The sequence below is a fragment of the Corvus kubaryi genome, unplaced genomic scaffold (assembly GCF_017639235.1).
Source record: "Corvus kubaryi isolate FWS band 111438036 unplaced genomic scaffold, C.kubaryi_AGA036_p1.0 78, whole genome shotgun sequence".
NCBI lineage: Eukaryota > Metazoa > Chordata > Aves > Passeriformes > Corvidae > Corvus > Corvus kubaryi.
In genome coordinates, this window is record NW_024582065.1 from 7,559,900 (window position 1) to 7,578,056 (window position 18,157).

The 18,157-nt window shown below is 49.3% G+C and overlaps 1 protein-coding gene across 4 annotated transcripts in view; it reads left to right on the forward strand.

Moving 5' to 3' along the window:
* The window catches only part of COL5A1 (collagen type V alpha 1 chain), a 134,806-nt gene extending 116,976 nt beyond the window's left edge, over positions 1 to 17,830 (forward strand). For 2 of the 4 annotated variants that reach the window (XM_042052056.1, XM_042052059.1), the window contains 16 exons: positions 216 to 269; positions 409 to 462; positions 925 to 978; positions 1,419 to 1,472; positions 2,102 to 2,209; positions 2,599 to 2,652; positions 2,749 to 2,802; positions 3,277 to 3,384; positions 3,850 to 3,903; positions 4,490 to 4,525; positions 5,276 to 5,329; positions 5,675 to 5,933; positions 6,285 to 6,397; positions 8,295 to 8,363; positions 12,536 to 12,769; positions 14,910 to 17,830. In XM_042052056.1, the coding sequence (XP_041907990.1) occupies positions 216 to 269; positions 409 to 462; positions 925 to 978; positions 1,419 to 1,472; positions 2,102 to 2,209; positions 2,599 to 2,652; positions 2,749 to 2,802; positions 3,277 to 3,384; positions 3,850 to 3,903; positions 4,490 to 4,525; positions 5,276 to 5,329; positions 5,675 to 5,933; positions 6,285 to 6,397; positions 8,295 to 8,363; positions 12,536 to 12,769; positions 14,910 to 15,056 (1,506 nt within the window). In that variant the 3' untranslated portion in view covers positions 15,057 to 17,830. Of the gene's footprint in view, positions 1 to 215; positions 270 to 408; positions 463 to 924; positions 979 to 1,418; positions 1,473 to 2,101; positions 2,210 to 2,598; positions 2,653 to 2,748; positions 2,803 to 3,276; positions 3,385 to 3,849; positions 3,904 to 4,489; positions 4,526 to 5,275; positions 5,330 to 5,674; positions 5,934 to 6,284; positions 6,398 to 8,294; positions 8,364 to 8,418; positions 8,488 to 12,535; positions 12,770 to 14,909 lie in introns of all 4 variants that reach the window. The other 2 variants (XM_042052057.1, XM_042052058.1) reach the window with 2 other exon arrangements.
* Positions 17,831 to 18,157: the final 327 nt, after the last annotated feature.

Below are 18,157 nucleotides of genomic sequence, written 5' to 3' on the forward strand. Positions count from 1 at the left end.
GAAGTCCCAGTGTTGCCTTTGGAGCTCTGGTAGTCAGGATGCAGATTGGACTGGCTGGGACAGGCTGAAAACATGGCAGCTGCAAAGATGGGATGTGATGTGGGGTTGTGTTTGTAGGAGTTGGGATTTTACTCTGTAGGATGACTCCTCATGTTGTCACTGGTGCTCTCCAGGTGCAGCACCTCTGACTTGCGACTATTCCTCTCTCTTTGCAGGGTCCTGTTGGTTTCCCTGGTGACCCTGGTCCTCCTGGAGAGCCTGGCCCAGCTGTAAGTGTTGGTCTCACAGAGCTTCCTCCTCCTGCTGTAGTGAAACTGAGCTGTGCTGCTCATTCCCCTGACATTTCCTCTGCTCGACTCCATTCACACCCTCAAAACACCTCCTTGTTCCTTTTTGCCTCCGTTTTAGGGTCAAGATGGTCCCCCTGGTGACAAAGGTGATGATGGTGAACCTGGACAGACTGTGAGTACCTGGAGAGATGAGAGCTGTTCCCCACAGTGCCTGTGGCTCTGTGTCAGCTCCAGGGACTCTGAGCCTCTCATTCCCCCCAGAATTCCCAATGGGAATTGCCCACTGAGGATCTCATTCCCTCCTGTCTGTGTCATCCATCCATCCATGGACCCATCCCTCCCTCCACCACCCCATCCATCCCCCATCCAGACTTAGCACCACATCCCAAAAGCATAAATTATCTCCTGGAAAAGCACCATCCAAGCCTTTGATTTTAGCTTTTCCCTGCCTTCTGCCATTCTGTGGTGGGAAGGGCTAAAACAGGATCCCACCTGCACCCCGAGGAGGTGTTGGCTGGGAGCTCTCCCACGCCCGGGCTCAGCACAAACTCCAGAGCCTGACTCAGGTTTTCCTGCTCGTTCCCACATCCCATGGTGCACTCATGGCTTGTTCCCCTCCCCTCTCTCCCTGCAGGGTTCCCCCGGGCCCACGGGAGAGCCAGGCCCCTCTGGACCCCCAGGGAAAAGGGTGAGTTGGTTTTTTTAGGAGTATTTTTCCAAGTGCATTTCTATTACCTTCTTAAAACTCGTGTTGTTACTAAGCCTACAATAAATGCTGTGTAAATACTGTGTAAAATATGTGATAATTAAAAAAAGTAAAATGGTGCACCACCCACAGCCTTTGGAAATTGATGGGAAGCTGCCAGGTGGATCCCATAATTTTTTTTTTTTTTAAAGATGTTAACAGCCCAAAGAAAACCCAAGGAAGGGATGCTCCTGCTCTTCCTGCCTTGCTGGCAGAACCCAGGGATTCATTTAGCAAGGAGCTAATTTCAAAAGCTTCTCAGAGATATTTGTCTCCATTTTGTCTCTTTCCCTGGGGCTGGAGCATCATTTTGCTAATTCCAGCGGACCGTTGCAGATCACCGGATCTAATCGTGTTTTCCATCTATTCTGGGCTTTCTTTAGGGCCCTCCTGGTCCAGCTGGTCCCGAAGGAAGGCAAGGAGAGAAAGGAGCCAAGGTAAGAGCTGAATGGGATTTCACTTCTGCTGTGTCCTTGATATTCCAAGAGGATCTCCCTCTGCCAAGGCAGGGAGTTGATTTTGCTGCGTGTTACAACAAATTAGCCTGAATTTGGGGCCGCTGGCCTCAAACCTGAGCTTATGTTTCAGCCCTTAACAAGCTCTGTGGAGATAATTAGGGCTTGGTAAGGTCATGGGAATGTTTTCCTTCGTTTGAAACACCCAAGTGCTGTATTTGGCAGTTTAATGTGCTGTAAATAACGGGCTGTGCACGATCCCGTGTCCTTTCCCAGGGCAAACACGGCATTAATGGGCCAGGATTGTTTGGGGGCGAGATGGAGATGGGATTGGGAATTACAGATCCCATTGTGGCAGCACAGGGGAGGCAGGGATGGGTGTCCCTGAACCCCGGAGAGCTCAGAGCCAAAGGGTAAATTCCTGCTGGAATTCAGGCAAGGCTGAAGGAGTTTGGAGAGTGCCTGAGGTGGAGGGAGCAGCAGGAAAATCAAGGAGCAGAAAGTTTCATGTGCTTGGCGTGGATCTGCATCCACTCCCTGACATCCTGGCACCATCTCACAAACTCATCTGATGTCCCAACACAAACTCAGCATCCTGCCTCTTCATCCAGGGGGAAGCTGGTTTGGAAGGACCTCCTGGGAAGACTGGGCCCATTGGTCCCCAAGGTGCTCCAGGGAAGCCCGGCCCCGATGGCCTTCGTGGGATTCCTGGTCCAGTTGTGAGTATTCCCAGTCTGAGAAAGCTTCTGGGCAGGTTGTTCCTGTATCCCACCTGCCTGGAAGATGCCTTTTCCCAGCGTTCTGTCCATGCTGGAATGCCTGGCAGCAGATAAAATGTATTTCATGGAAATAATGGAATGGTGAATATCATCTCCCACATGTTCCATTGGAGTCTTGGGTCTTCAGCCACTCTCCATGGGTGATTTTCTGTGACCCACAAAGTCCCTTTTCCAGCAGAGATTTGAGCATGGAAGGAGCACTAATCCTTTTGCTTTTGCCATCTGTGAAAAGCCAGGGCAGACATTCCCTGGCACAGGTGAATAATCAGAATATTCCCAGCTGGGAGCGCTGCTGTCACTGGGAATGAGGGAATTGCACTGTTTTCCAGGGTGAACAAGGTCTCCCGGGATCCCCTGGCCCAGATGGTCCTCCAGGCCCAATGGTATGTGCAGAGCATCCAATTCCCTGAGTTTTTGAAATGGATGAATGAGTGTGGCATGAATTCATTCCCTCTCTTGTTTTCCCCCGTCTCCCAAAGGGCCCTCCGGGTTTGCCTGGTCTGAAAGGAGACTCTGGTCCTAAAGGGGAGAAGGTGAGAATCCCTGATTCCTGGTGGGGTGTGGGGGGACAAATGTCACTGCAGAGGGGTCCTGCAGTGGGCAGGACAAGGCTGGGGAGGGTCACCAGCCCCAGTGACAGCTTCAGGGGAGAGCTGGAGCGCTCTGAGTGCGCCCCAAGGAGCTCTGCTGTGGGTCCGTGTGGAGGTGCAGAGCCCTGGCCAGTTTTAAGGTGTGATTCTCCACCCTATAAACATTTCTGCCATATATATATATATATTTCTATAACCCCAGGGAATGAGCGGCTGCTCCAGTGCAGAGGTTCTTTCTATATTTGTAACATTTTCTGCTGCAAAAATCTCCTGTTTTGCTCCACTTTGCCATTTCCACGTGTCAGGGATTGCTATAAACTCCTCTCACACCTCGCTCAGACATTTGGGGTTGGATCTAGAGATGTCTTTTCTCTCTCCAGTCAGGAATCCTAATTAACAGCTGCTGTTTTCCCCCAGGGTCACCCAGGTTTAATTGGTCTTATTGGCCCACCCGGAGAGCAGGGAGAAAAGGGTGACAGAGGTCTCCCAGGCCCCCAGGGCTCAGCAGGACCCAAAGGAGAACAGGTAAATATTCCAGAAAACCTTCCTGGAATGTGCTCTGGAGCATTGCACCCTTGAGGAGGTGCAGCACAGCAGAGATGGGCAGCCCTGGCAGGAGATCCTTGCCAGTTTTTGAGGGATATTTTCTGTGTTAATGTGGTTTGTTCTACGTGTGAAGGATGGATCTGCTCCAAAACGACCCGTTTTTGTGGGAAGCAGATTCTCAAGGGTCCTATGAAAGAGTTGAATAAACTTGGAGGGATGGTGCCATTAAATATTCATCTAAAGGGCTGATTTTAAAAAGTGTGAGCCTAAATGAGATGGGAAATTCCTTATCCACGCTCTTGTCTGGATTTAAAAACCAGATAAACCTCCAGACTGGAATGGAATGGAATCCTCCAAAACTGGGTGGTCACCTGTGAGCAGGGGTTGGATGTGGGGTTTTAGGCCAGAATTGCAAATCAAGATTGTTTTGCTGCTATCTTTTAGGGTATCACAGGTCCTTCTGGACCCATCGGACCTCCAGGGCCCCCAGGATTACCGGTAGGTGACAAGGAATGATCTTGGAATTCCTTGGGAACTGCACAGGCCCTCAGGAGCCACTTTGGTGCTGCCAGGAATGCCCAGGACAGCCCTGGCCGCAGGAGGATGTTGGTCACAATTAAAACCACTTGGATGAGTTCCAGGAGTGCTGGAAGCGATGTGGGAGATGGGCACAGGGAAATCATCCCACCCTGTTTCCCTCCCCTTTTCTTTTGGAGTATCTACAATCCCACAGTGATTTATTGCCCTTTTTGCTAGTTTTGATCACTTTTTTGGATGCCCAAAGGCCTCATGCTGCACCCTGGGGTGCCCAGCTGGGTGTCCTGAGCATGGAGCCAGGATCAGCCCCACATTCCAGGAATCACCCAGCAGCTTTCCCAGTCCTCACTGGGACAGGAGCATGGAGCACAGATTGGTCTGACACAAATGCTTTTTGTCTGATGGCAAATAAAAGCAACACCCAGCTCAAATGGATGGGGGAATGGAAATAGGGAGTGAATGTTTTAAAAATTCCCTTTCTGTGCGAGGAGAGCCTGAATTCTCTGCTTGGAAATGAACTGACTCCTTTCTGTGTTTCTCTCCACAGGGTCCACCTGGTCCCAAAGGTGCTAAAGGCTCATCAGTGAGTACAGACACAGCTAAAGGAAGAGGTTAAGGGGTTTTTATTGAGTGTAGGACACGCTGGGACTCCCCTCATCAGTGGAATTAAGGCAATTAGCAGAGAGGACTTAGCAATCTCTGCTTTTCCAGGCTGCCTAAGCCCAGGAGTGATAATTGGGAAAGGTTTCTGTGCCACCACTGCACTTCCCTGAAGAGCAGAGCAGCAGAGATGACAAGGAGCAGTCCAGTGCTTAGTCCCGAGGAGAAAAGCTGCTGCTGGGGAGTGGAGGGGATTAAAAATAGCCCATGAAAAGCAGGAGGTGGGAAGCTGGGAAGGGAAGAACTTGGTGAGGAATGAGACTTTGGAACTTCGTGGCGCAGACCTCCTGTGCAGGCAGCTAAAAATTCCTCTTTTGGACAACTTTCTAGTGTCTTTCTGCCATCCAGAAGTTGATGTTTTATTAATTTGAAGATTTTATTTGACTTGTAAAACTGTTGGATTGGTTGGGAGAGTTAAAGGTTTTACGCATTTTATGCATTCTGTAGGAAGCATAAGAAAAATTTGACTGTACTCCAGGTGTTTGATCTTCTCTTTTACCTAACACCAAAACTACCAATTTTTTGGGGGGTGGTGGGTACAGGGAGACTCCTCTTGTGTGCCTGACAGGACAAAAATGAAGCTTTAGCCACAGTTTTAATGTTTGGGATGTGACAAAAATAACAGGTGAATTCTCCTGAGTAACTCCTGGTTTTCCCTTGTTTTTCCACCCAGGGTCCCACAGGTCCAAAGGGTGAATCTGGTCTTCCTGGGCCCCCAGGGCCTCCTGTAAGTAGAACCCATAAAGTGAAGCATGAAAGGAGGTTCAGACTTCAAGGGTGCTGGAATTTGGGAAGCAGACAACCTCTGGACAAAGATTCCTTGCCAATCCTAGCAATGGATTGGAATCTCCTGAGACGCTGGGGGAGAAAGCAGGGTGGGAAGGGAGGAGCTGTTAATGGGAAGAGGACAAGGGAAGGTGGAAAATGTTGAATCCAGAGGTTTTATCAGCACCATCCATGGCTGTTTTCCATGTCCAGTATGTATTTTGGGATATTGCTGCTTTATCCATCTCTTTGTCCTTTTCCCAATGGAATGAGAAGTTGTTTCTGGTTTCTCCTCCCCACTCATCAGGGTCCTCCTGGAGAAGTCATCCAGCCCCTGCCCATCCAGGCATCCAAGAGGACCAGGAGGAACATTGATGCCAGCCAGCTGCTGGACGACGGGAACGCCGACAACTACATGGACTATGCCGACGGCATGGAGGAGATCTTCGGCTCCCTGAACTCCTTGAAACTGGAAATTGAGCAGATGAAGCATCCCTTGGGCACTCAGCACAACCCAGCACGGACCTGCAAGGACCTGCAGCTCTGCCACCCTGATTTCCCAGACGGTGTGTCCTGGGATAGAGGGAATGGGGGGAACTCGGGGGCTTTTCCAGCTCCACACAGCGGTGAGGGTGGGAAGAGGTGTAGTCTGGAGAATCCATGGGGAATGTGGCTGGTGGAGAAGGAATATATAGAGTTGGACTGGATATCATTGGACAGCCCTTCCAGCTGAAATGTTCTGTTCTAAAAGTGGGGATATGGGATGAAAAATGTTCTTTAGCTGGCACCAGAACATGACCAGTTCTCAAAAAACTCCATATAAATAATAACCCATGAGAGATGAAACATGCCAGGTGAGGAGGTTGCTGAAGTGCCCTCTGTCCTGAGCCTTTCTTCCCTTCTCTTCCCTCATCCAGGTGAATACTGGGTTGATCCCAACCAAGGATGTTCCAGGGACTCTTTCAAAGTTTACTGTAATTTCACGGCTGGTGGAGAGACCTGCATCTTCCCTGATAAGAAATCTGAAGGAGTAAGTCCACACCACCTTTGCTTCCCCCCTCTTTCCTGGTGATAGGTGGTTTTCTGATATGAATATTCATAGACAGCCAATTTCAGAAGGATTGAAGAGCAGCGAGGAAGGATCAAAGATTCAGAACGTTCCTTTGTTACACAACATTACCTTCTAAAATAACACAGAGTACGTTGGCAAAGTCAGATTTAAACTGGGATTTGGGACAAAACTCTGATGATTTCCCAGGCATAACCAATGCAAAAAACTTAATTTTTTGAACTTTGCTGTCCAAGGCAGGGGTGTGTGTTGGTGCAGGATTTGGGGGCTCTGTTGATCTCATTCCTGGTGTCCCCTCCCACAGCCCTGCTCCACTGCCTGCATACCCAAGCAGCACTAATTCCCCTCCCCTCCCTCCTGTGTCTCCAGGTAGAGCAGATAAATGTTTACCTCCTGTCATTTTTCCTGCTGTTTCTTGTGGGTAAATGATCCTAAATGATTGCAAGGAGGCTCCGAGCTCTCCCTGGCACCGCTGCACGAGGTTGATGAAGTTCCTTGTGTAATGATGCTCTCAGCTCAGCCATACCCATCATTTTTGTCCTGTATCCCTGCACTCTGTTTTCCAGAGCTGCTCTTCCCGCTGCCTGGGGACCAGCTCTGGCACTGGCCAAGCAGAAACACAACGATTCAGCCTGGGGGAGCTGTGCCAGTGTCACAGTTGTGCTCCAGCTGTGACAAAGCGGAGCTGTTCTCCTGCTGAATTTCATCCACCAGAAATGTGTGTCAGCACAGGGCAAATCCCACGCAACATCAATTCTCCCTGAGTTTTTCTTGGGGCTGTTTGAAGAGGAGATGGATTTCCTCTTCCTTTGCATCACTGTGCTGTGTTTCTCCTCAAAATCTGACAGCTCAAAAAGCAGAGTCTGGCCATGATCTTGCAGGGGCTCGAGCTCCTGCTGGGCTGGTTCTGTGAGGGGCTCTCTGGAGCTGCAGCGCTCCTCAAATACAAATTCAGTGCTGGGATCCATAAGAAAAAGCTTTTCCCATCCAAAGGGATGCAAACAGCGACCACCCCAGCCCTGGGTGGTGGCTGAGCAGGTTTGGGATGATCCACAGCAGAGTTTCAGCCGTGGCTCCTCTCAGCTCATCCCTCACCCAGCACAAACACTTGGATTTGCTCTGCAGTTCTCATCCTGGGAAGGGAAGGACAATCCCCTGCAGGCACCTGCAGCTGGGCTGTTGTTTTTGGAGAGATTTGCAGCACAAATGAGGGGGATGTGGGAGGCTGAGGGAGCAGCCACGCTCCTTCCTTGTGCTCTGACTCAAAAAAAGCTGCTTCAGCTGCTGAGCTGGGGCTGCCATAAGGGTGCTCTGATGGCTCATTCCTTGTCCAGCTCACCCCCTGGCTCTCTCTGGATGGAGCTCCATCCCGAGTGTCCAGCACTGTCTGTGCTGCACCTCAAACACAGCAGGCAGGCAGAAGCTTCTCCTTAATCCCATCCTTTGCCTTTCCCAGCCCCACAGCGCCTGGATTTGGCATTAGAGAGGCACCAGGCTTCTCCAGCACCAGCACTGCCCTCCACATGAAGATCAATGCACCTTTTCCCATCCGTGCTTCTTTCTTCCCTCTCTGTCTTTCCTTTTAATTTTCCTGCCACTGCTGGATTGGCATCCCAAGTTTCTAGGAGGCAGAGATAGCCCTCAGCAAAGGAGGCTGGTGCCAGAGCAGCACCGCTCCATCTCCTCTGCTTCAGAGCCACCTCCTGCTCTCCTTACTGATGTATAAAGATAAAAAAAACATTTTGAAAGCAAGTTGGACAGTTTCAATAAGACATGCAACCTCTGGAATGAATGTAACCTTTTTAATTTTGATTTTTTTTTTTCTTTCTCTCTTCCCTCCTTGCTCTCCACAAACTAGGCTAGAATTACTTCCTGGCCCAAGGAAAACCCAGGCTCGTGGTTCAGTGAATTCAAGCGCGGTAAACTGGTAAGATGCATCCTGGTGCTTTCTGTTTCCTTTAACCCCCTGTCATATTTTACAGAGTAAAATGGCTCGTTGGCCCAAAGAACAGCCTTCCACATGGTATAGTCAATACAAGCGGGGGTCCTTGGTAAGTGGCTAACCCTGGCCCTGAATCAGAGCTTGTCACCTGCTTTGGTATGGCCACACTGCTGCCCTCTGCATGCTGGACTAATCCCCCTCCCAGGCACATGGAAATGTTTAAGGTGGAATCCTGAGAGAGACCCCAAACCCGCCAGAGGTGCTTCTGTCCACTCTGCCTGACTGGGAACTTGGGAGCAGGGGCTGAGCTTTGCCCTGTGTTAGAAAGGGACACGGGGATGTCCTGGGGGACCCTGGGGCAGCTTTGTCATCACAGAGCTCTGCAGGAGTGCTCCACCCCACAGGGAGTGCTCCACCCCACTGGGAATGCTCTTGCTGTCTCCTCATCAGTCCCCATTTTGGGTTGTCCCCATTTTGGGTTGTCCCCATTTTGGGTTGTCCCCATTTTGGGTGTCCCCACATTGCTGTCCCCCAGCAGTGCAGCCTTACCCCAAGAGCTGAGAGATCCCCAAAATGATGTTCCAGCCCAGAGCTGGGCACGGTGCTGTCACCCACCCAGGGGGGATCTGCACGTCTCTGGCCTCTCTAGGACAGGTTTTCCCCAGAGGATGAATTTTGTCTCCAATATGGAGATGAGCCACAGTGGGGATTCCCATGCTGCCCCCAGAGCTTGGGGGACACAAAGTCATTTATTTAAAGGAAGATTTCCAGCCAAGCCTAGTGGAAAAGAATTGGACTGAATCACAATTAAGAATTTTTTTCAAGGGGGAAGAGCTGTTTTAAGGTCAAGCAGTGTTTGATGTCAGCAAGACACAAACCAGGAAAAGCTCTGGTTTCTTGTCCTGGAACAGGACACCCACATTGTGAGATCACTCCCACAGAGACCCAGTCCTGGGCAGGGATGTCAGATTTGTGTCTTAAGCCACAGGAATGTCCCCCTGGGGTATCAGTCCCGGTGGAATTAGTGGGATGCACATAACGAGCTCAGTCAAACCAGGAGAATTGGGGCACAGGCAAATATTCCATGGATATTCTCCTGCCCAGAGGCAGGAGATGCTCTGCTGTGTCCCGCTGAGCTGTCCCCTCCCCAGGGCCAGGGGTTCCTGCAGTGCCCCAACTTCCACCTTAAAAGGCAAACAACCCAAGCCCTGCGTTGTTTCCAAGTCTGCCGCACTCCATCGCCACTAAAACACATCCTGCTCTGGTTCTGCCCTCAAGGAGGACACGGCTTCTGTGGCTTCTCTGCATCATCAAACCAGGCTGCAAAGTCAATGCTTCAGCCTCGAGGCTCCTTGGAGGGCAGCTACTCATAGCTTAATTACAGAGCACTTCATCAGTTAATGTTCCAAGTACCTCCACTTCTCCCTCTCCCCTGCTTCCCTTTTTCCCAGCTCTGTTAGAGGCTCAGGTGCCAGCCTAGAGCTTAAGGCTTAGTCTTTTTTTAGATAAAACATTTCTGGTGCTACTTTGGAGCTCTTTGTTCCATCTTTTTGTGTTGTCATTTTCTTGCTTTTTCTTTTTTTTTTTTTTTCCTCTTTACCTGTCCTGCTTCTTCTATTTGGAAAAATAAAAAAGCCACCAGTATGTGGAAGCTCTACCTAAACAAACCACAAAACAGTCAAACACACAGGCCATGAAAGTTTTATTCATTTATTTATGTATTTATTGTAAGATTACCTCTGACTTTGCCTCAGTCAGTACCAGGAACCATGAGATTGGTAAATTAAGGAGACTATTTTTGCCTGTTGGATCCAAAATCAGCTGAAGTTTGTGTGTGGATGGGCAGAATGAAAAGGAGTTTGGGTTCCCCTCTGGGTGCAGCTCTGCTCCTGTTACTCCATGCAGATGGTCCCTGGTGTCTTGAGGGGCTGAGCCCACAGGGAACCCCAGAGCTGAGGGGAAGATTTCCAGTGCTGTCAGGGGCTCCATATAAATCCTGCAATTGCACAGCTGGGAAGATGCTGCCTTTCTTCTGGGGCCACCTGAAGTAAGAGGATGCAGTCAATATGAAATACAACCAGACCAGCTGGGTTTGATGCTCCCACACCAGCATTAATCAATGCCACAGAGCACTCGGAGCCAATTCCTTACTTTTCCTTGGGATGCAGCCGAGCTGTGTTCAGAGGGATAAGAGGCCTGCCGATGTTTTCTCTGCTTCCCTTCTGTGTGTGTTACACACAATTTCCAGCAGCTCTAATGAGGCCTCCCATCCCATCCCATCCCATCCCATCCCATCCCATCCCATTATTCCTCCCAGCCATGTGGCACCTGCCAGCACAGAGAAAAGAGGGAAGGATTGAATTTCCCAAAACTGAGCAAACATTGTGCACACAAGCAGCTCCCTGTGTCCCCATCGGCAAAGCTGGGACAGGGCTTCACAAAATCTGCAGAGGCTGAACAACAAAAAACCCTTTAAGAAGCAGCCAGGCTTCAAAGCAAGCTCTGGTTTGAAATGAAACCAAGTAAGAGAAGGCCCTGCAGACCAGTAGGGCCACGCTGGGGGTGTGACAAGTTCTTGGCAGTTTTTGTCCCCCTCCTTCCACGTGCTGGTGGTTTTCTGGTAGCTCCTCCTGGCATGCGTGGCTTTCTCCTGGTCAGTCACATTTAACTCTCAGGAGGACAGTGCAGCAGCATCCTGACAACCGGTTGGTATCTTTATTTATTTGGATTATCTCTTTTTAATTCAGTGGTTTGTTGTGGTTATGAATCTCTTCTACTGTTTGCAGCCTGCACCACAACTCAAGGGTTCGTGGTACCTGGAGGAAATCCATGTTGGTTGGGTGCCTGTGTTTTCCTCCTGGTTGTTTCTAAAGTAACCCTAAGCCCATCCAGGGCAGGAGCTTGGAAATGCCGCCTCAAACACAGCCAGTTCATCCCTGCAAAAGATCATTTTGTGGGCCATGAAAGTCCCACTGAGTCCTGAATCCTCCAAGTCCTGGGATTTTGTTTCAATAAACTCTCTTTGGTAGGGATTTTTTCCTGCACGGGAGAAAAAGGAGCCTGGTGGGCAGAATGGAGCAAATCCCAGCATGCAGGAGCAGCTCCGTGCTCGCAACAGGGCAGCAAATCCATTCTCCCTTTACCTGAGCCTGGCTTTTCCAATCAGGGCAGCCCCCAGTCCTTAGCAGCAGGGCCAGGATTGCTGCAGAGGGAGTGCAAAGATTGCTTCAAACCCCAGTGGTTGGTGCCCAGGAAAAATGAATAGGGAACATCCCAGGGTGTGCAGAACAAAGCACCCCCAGCAGTCAGAAATTCGTGTCAGACAGCACAGGAAAATAAAGCCCTGAACCCTCACAGGAATTCACCTTCTCTCCACTTCAAAATCTGGAGAAATACACTCAATATTGGCTTAAACTTGAGACACATCCCCAAATTTCCACCCTCTTGTAACCAGGGCTGAAATCCCTTTGCCTTTTTTTTTTTTTCCTGCCCTCCTTGGATTTAATTTCTTTGCTCACACCAGGACCCCATCCAGCAGGAGAACAAAAAGTTCCTGGGGGAGCAGAGCAGTGTGGCAGGAGCAGTGTGTGCTGGTGGCACTGGTGTCCCCCAGAGCCCCCAGCTCAGGAGCAGTGTGTGCTGGTGGCACTGGTGTCCCTCAGATCCCCCAGCTCAGGAGCAGTGTGTGCTGGTGTCACTGGTGTCCCCCAGAGCCCCCAGCTCAGGCAGTGTGTGCTGGTGGCACTGGTGTCCCTCAGAGCCCCCAGTCAGGAGCAGTGTGTGCTGGTGGCACTGGTGTCCCTCAGAGCCCCAGCTCAGGAGCAGTGTGTGCTGGTGGCACTGGTGTCTCTCAGATCCCCCAGCTCAGGAGCAGTGTGTGCTGGTGTCACTGGTGTCCCCCAGAGCCCCCAGCTCAGGCAGTGTGTGCTGGTGGCACTGGTGTCCCTCAGAGCCCCCAGCTCAGGAGCAGTGTGTGCTGGTGGCACTGGTGTCCCTCAGACCCCCAGCTCAGGAGCAGTGTGTGCTGGTGGCACTGGTGTCCCTCAGAGCCCAGCTCAGGAGCAGTGTGTGCTGGTGGCACTGGTGTCCCTCAGAGCCCCTGGCCATGTTTCCCTGTCCCTCACTGTCCAGTGTTGTCCCTTCTCCACCTCCCCCAGCTCTCCTACGTGGACTCGGACGGGAATCCCATCGGGGTGGTGCAGATGACCTTCCTGCGTCTCCTGAGCGCCTCGGCCCACCAGAACATCACCTACAACTGCTACCAGTCCGTGGCCTGGCACGATGCCACCACCAACAGCTACGACAAGGCCATCCGCTTCCTGGGCTCCAACGACGAGGAGATGTCCTTCGACAACAACCCCTACATCCGAGCCGCCCTCGACGGCTGCGCGGTATGTGGGTGCTCCTGGCTCTGGGGACACCCTGGGGATACCTCTGTCCCCTCCCCTGCTTGTCCAGCACCATCTTCCCCAGAGCAGATCACCCCCAGATTTCCTGTGGTTGATGCAGTTGTCCTTAGCATGGGAGACATCAACTCGCTCTTCCCTAAGTTGGAAGTAAATGATTCCATGGGAATCCATGACCCTGCTTGAAGTCAGGGGAAGCTGCAGCATGTCCAGGAGTCAAATTAATCTGATTAATCCAATTAACCTGCCTAAAAACACTGCTTGCTTTTAAAAGCCTGCCGGTGCCGTTGTTCTTACCCAATTCCTCACACAGGGGAGGTGAGCGATGGCACCCAGTTGGGATGAACTTTGCAGGGTTTGATAAGAATCTCTTTTAGGGCTTCCAGGAAATCTTGGAGGCAAAGCAGGAAGGGTTTGGTTGCAATTTTTGTTTGTGCAGCCCCAGGAAGGCTCTGGGCTGTGCTGCTCATGGGGTGCACGAGCCACAATTTCCAAAGGTGCCACACATCCTCCCCTTTCTTCTAACTCCTCTATGGATGCTTGATTTTGGTTTAAACTCTGAAAAATCTGCCCTCAGGAGATAAAAATTTGGCAAAGCAGGTGCTGCCTGCATTTATTTTGAGCCCCAGCTTGCTGGTGTAAAAACATGCATAATTCCCACCCTCTGGAGCTGCAGCACTCAGAGCCCACGGGACAGAAAGATTGAGATGTTTGACAGGAAAAGCTCCCCACGTAATTCGAGATTGAAATGCTTCTGTTCTGGCACAAACAGATTTTTTACTGATGGAGCAATGAGGAAAATCAGATTAGATCTTTTAACACATTCCTGGAGAGGGAAAGGGCATCCAGCCCCCTTCTGGGAACACTCAGGAGAAGTTTATCCTCGAGTTCTTCGTGTCTCCTGCTGGCATAACATCCTTGGGAAAAAGGGCCTCCCCCTCCCTTCTCCTTCTGGGTCTCAGGGGTGCTGGAGAACCACGGGTTGCACGTTTTAAGGTGGACAAGCCTCCTGAAAACCTCTGCCTTTTAGGCAGATAAATTGGGTTAATCTGCTACCCTGGCAGATTGTGCTGCCCAAAGCACAGGCAGGATATTTGAGATTTACTTATTTATTTATTTAAAGGAGTTTGGGGTTTACAATAAATTCTCTCCATGGAAGGTGATTTTAATCTGACTCTTAGACCCGCAAAAAGGCCATTAGAAATTTAGAGAACTCCACCAGGAGCTGAGAGATGCTTTTGCTTCTTTTGTGGGAGGGAGTGCTACAACCCATTCACGTGCTTGGCTCGGCTGTGCTGCGTTAATGGTTGGACTCAATGGTCCTAAAGGTCTTTCCCATCCTAAATACTTCCAGGATTGAGCCCTACCCTGTGGAGATGAGGTTGGGCTGCCCCACACGGTGTTGCCACAGAGGTCCTGGTAGGACCAACTGTGTTGGAGGCTGCTGAAGCCAGAGGAGCTCCAGGGCTGATGTTCATCCCATTATTTGAAAATGTTTTTCCTGAACTTCCAGCCCTTTCCCAGTAGCTATGCTCCAGCCTGTTCTTTGGAGACACAAAAATCACGGGGAAAGGCAGAGCCAAAAGCTGCTCCATAAATTCTCTGTTTGTGTAGCTTTGTTCTCCCTCGGGGGCACTTCTGCTCCTCTAATAATTATTTATATTTTGGAAAGAACCCCATGGCCACCAGGCACGATAAAAAGACAGCAGCTCCTTGTGAATTCCATCAAACTTTAAATGTGATCTTTTCACTAATACATTCAAATTAAATCGCTCCCATTTGCTCAACAAGCCAAGCGTGTCCTCGGGGAGGGAAAACAACCCTTCCACAGCCACAACAGGTTTCCCAGGCTCCCTTTCCAGCTTGGAAATGTGCTGGAGTAGAGTTGGAGTGTCATGATCTGCTTCTGCTCCAAGGTCTGGGCATCTCCCAGGGGTTTTTCAGCCGTCACCTGAGGGCTCGTGTGCTAAATGTGCAAATAAATTTGTGTTTGGGTGGTGGCACCTCTGATTCGGGTCCAAAAATTCCTGGGAAAGATCAACAGCATATTCCCAGCAGAGTGGTGATTATTGAGCTGTGTCTTGGCTTGGAGGCATCCTCAGAGCTCCTCTTTCCCTCCCTCCAGGCAAGGAAGGGCTACCAGAAAACCATCCTGGAAATCAACACGCCCAAAGTGGAGCAGGTCCCCATAGTTGACATCATGTTCAATGACTTCGGAGAAGCGGCACAGAAATTTGGATTCGAGGTGGGACCAGCTTGCTTCCTGGGCTAAAAGAGCCACCTGAACCTAGTCTCCAAATGAGCAACCTCGTAACCTCATTGCGCCATTTAATTAAAAACAAAAAAAGAGAAAAAAGAAAACAAAAAAGAGAAAAAAAAGAATTCCTCGTCACGTGCACGGTCTGAAACTGGACAGCGATGGGTTATTATTTTGGTTTCCCCTCCCCCCGCCCTCACTATTTTGTTGTGTCCCTGGTTTTGCCCAAATCCCTCCATGCCCCCTCAGCCATTCCCAGGACGGATTTGGAATCTCATGACTGACAGCCACATGCGGAGACCTGGCCCTGTCCCTGCTGCCACCGCTGCTGCCCCGCGGCCACCGAGCTGAGCCCACCTCCAGCAAACTCCTCCTTCCTCCTCCTCCTCCTCCTCTTCTCCTCGCCAGGAAGCATTTGTTTGTTCCTAAGGGGAAAAAAAAATACGGAAAAAACTTGAAATTCCTCACGTTCAGCTCAACGTTGAACTCCCGGCAGTCCTGGATCCGAAGCTCCTCGGAGAGGTTTTGTTGCCTTCCGCGAGGTTTGGATCAGCTCCAGCAAGGAGATGCCATGGCCAATTCCAGAATTTTCCGTGTCACCTCCATTGAGTTTGCCTCGTTCCACGTTTTCCAAAGTGCTGACTCAAGGTCACACTGGGCATCTCTTTGCCATGTCTTAAAGGTGCTTCTATTTTTGTGTGTTTGTGAGTAAATATTTGTGTTGTATTTTATTTGAGATGTTGGAATGTTCCTGCCTTCAAACCATGCAAGTGACCTTGTCTGTATTAAAGCCACCCCATCCCAGCCAAGCTTCCACCTGGGAATGAAGACAGCAGCTTCTGTCCCCACTTCTGCCTCTTCCCAGCCCCAAACTGGGATCTGGAGGCCTTGGAATTACCCCCAGGATGAGGTGCAAACCAGCCCCCTGAGCCACAGATGCCTTTTGGAATGATTCCTTTCAAAATGAGGGAATTAAAGCCATTTTTTAACAAATTTCCTACAATCCCCTGATCTAAAAGCAGGATCTGCATTGAGGCTCTGCCTTTTTATTCACTTGCTTAACACACGTATTTTAAATTAATTCTTTTTTTCCTTCAGCATTCCTTTAAAATGATAATAATTAAACCTGAATGCATTCCCAGTGGCAGATTCCAGTGGCAGGGGAAATCCATTTGTCCTCTCTGAATATCAAGTGTAAAGAAAAACACAAAAAATGAAGAAAGAAAAGGTGCTTTTTATAGTTATTTTTACATATCTCTGTGGTGCTATCTCTTTGATAAGTTCAACACAACACTGGGGATACCCTGCCACTGGCCAATCTCCCACTTGGCTTTTTTAGGCACTTTCAGGCAGATTTGGGCTGCTGATAAATGCATGGCACCTTCTTATCTCTTCTGTCCAAATCCTGCTCCTCTCCTTCCTTGGCCGGGCCTGTGTCGAAAAAAGCATTAAATGTGCTTCCAATTTTTTTTTTTCCATTCTTGTTTTTTGGTTTCCCCAAGGATATCCACACCTTTTCCCGGTGGGAAGCACAGCAGATTGTCCTCGGTGGCTGAATGTTTGTGGTGCTAATTTATGGAGATGTTGGGTGTCCTGAAGCCGTGGGGGTGCTGCCCACCCAGCAATCCCAGGAATTTGCAATTTTCCTGCTCTTCCCACTTTTTTTATTCCTTCCACGGCTCACAGCGTGCTGACACCCTCTTCTTTTGCCATTTCTTTTTCCTCCTCAGCCCTTTTCCTTCTTTAGGTCTCTCAGCTGGAAAATAATCGTTGCAAGGTGGGGTTTTTTTTAATTATTATTCTTTGGCCTGGAGCGTTCAGCTCAAGGGGGATTTTTCACCCCAAAGGAAAAGACATCACATTAACTGTGAAAAAAGCCTATATATGATGTCTTTTTCCCCCCTCCTGCCCAAATTGAGAGCAGCAGCATCCGAGGAAGGGAGGCAAAGCCGTGCTGGAGGGAGCGGCGATGCCAGCGGTGCTTTTTTAGGCCTGGAGGAGCCATGTCCATCCCTCTCCCTTCTTCCCTTGTGCTCTCTCCTACTTAAGGGAATAAAAAACTCCAAAAGGTGCTACCCTAAAAACTGCAGACTCCGGCAGCAGAGCAGTGAAAAGGAATTTAGGATAATAAATAAGGAATTCAGCTTCTCAGTCACCTTGGCAACAGTGGGAAGGTTGGGAAAGGTCGCACATCCCAGCAAAGCCATATCCTGATATTTGTCCACACCTGTGTGTCTGCCCAGGTCATGGGATTCTGTTCTCAATTCGTTCTCATCAAGGGAGCTTTTTCTTTTTTTTTTTTTTTTTTTTTCCCCTTTGATTTCTCTGCTTGAAGAAGAAGAAAAAAAAAAAAAAACAAAAGAATAAAAAATTCCTGTGTTGAATTCCACGGTGTTGTAATTGTACTGAGCTCCAAACTGTTCCGATCCTCCCCAGACCACTTAGCTACGGTATATTGCAATAAAATTACTACTTGTATTTGCAGACCTTCTTTTTGTGTAATTTTATTTCCCTCCTCCCCTTAATATATATTGACTTGAACAAATGTTGATAAGAAAAATAAAACCTATGGAAAAAAAACCCCCAAACTTTTAGTACATAAGGCCCTTTTTAAAATATAGTGTCAAATGCCATATTGTACATTTCTTCAAAGTCCAATAAACATGTCATAAAATTTAAGTGTAATGCCCATAAGAGCTATTTTTAAATATTTTAAACCTGTGTAATAAAGGAATAAATGTAATAGATTTTTTTTTTTCAATAAATCAAGTTTACTGTTTCCACCTAAACCCCCGTGATGTGAATCTCTTCTTGGAGTTGATTGCAGCGGGATTTCCCCAGGACCCCTGTGCCCCGTGGAGCCCGAAAAGTTCATCAGAGGAGCAGTGGAAGTGCTCAAAGGTAAATAAATGCTGTAAAATACAATCCAAACCCATCGTGGGGAGAAATTCCAGGCCTGGAATCTTTTCTTTGTTTTTTTTTTTTTTTTTTCTCAGTGAGAAATTCCGGTGCAAAAATCCAACCTGGTTTTGGTGGCTGGGATCTGGAGGAGAAGATTGTGTGGCCACCAGCTCTGCACCTTCCCCACAGCAACAGAAACATCACCAGAGGAGTTT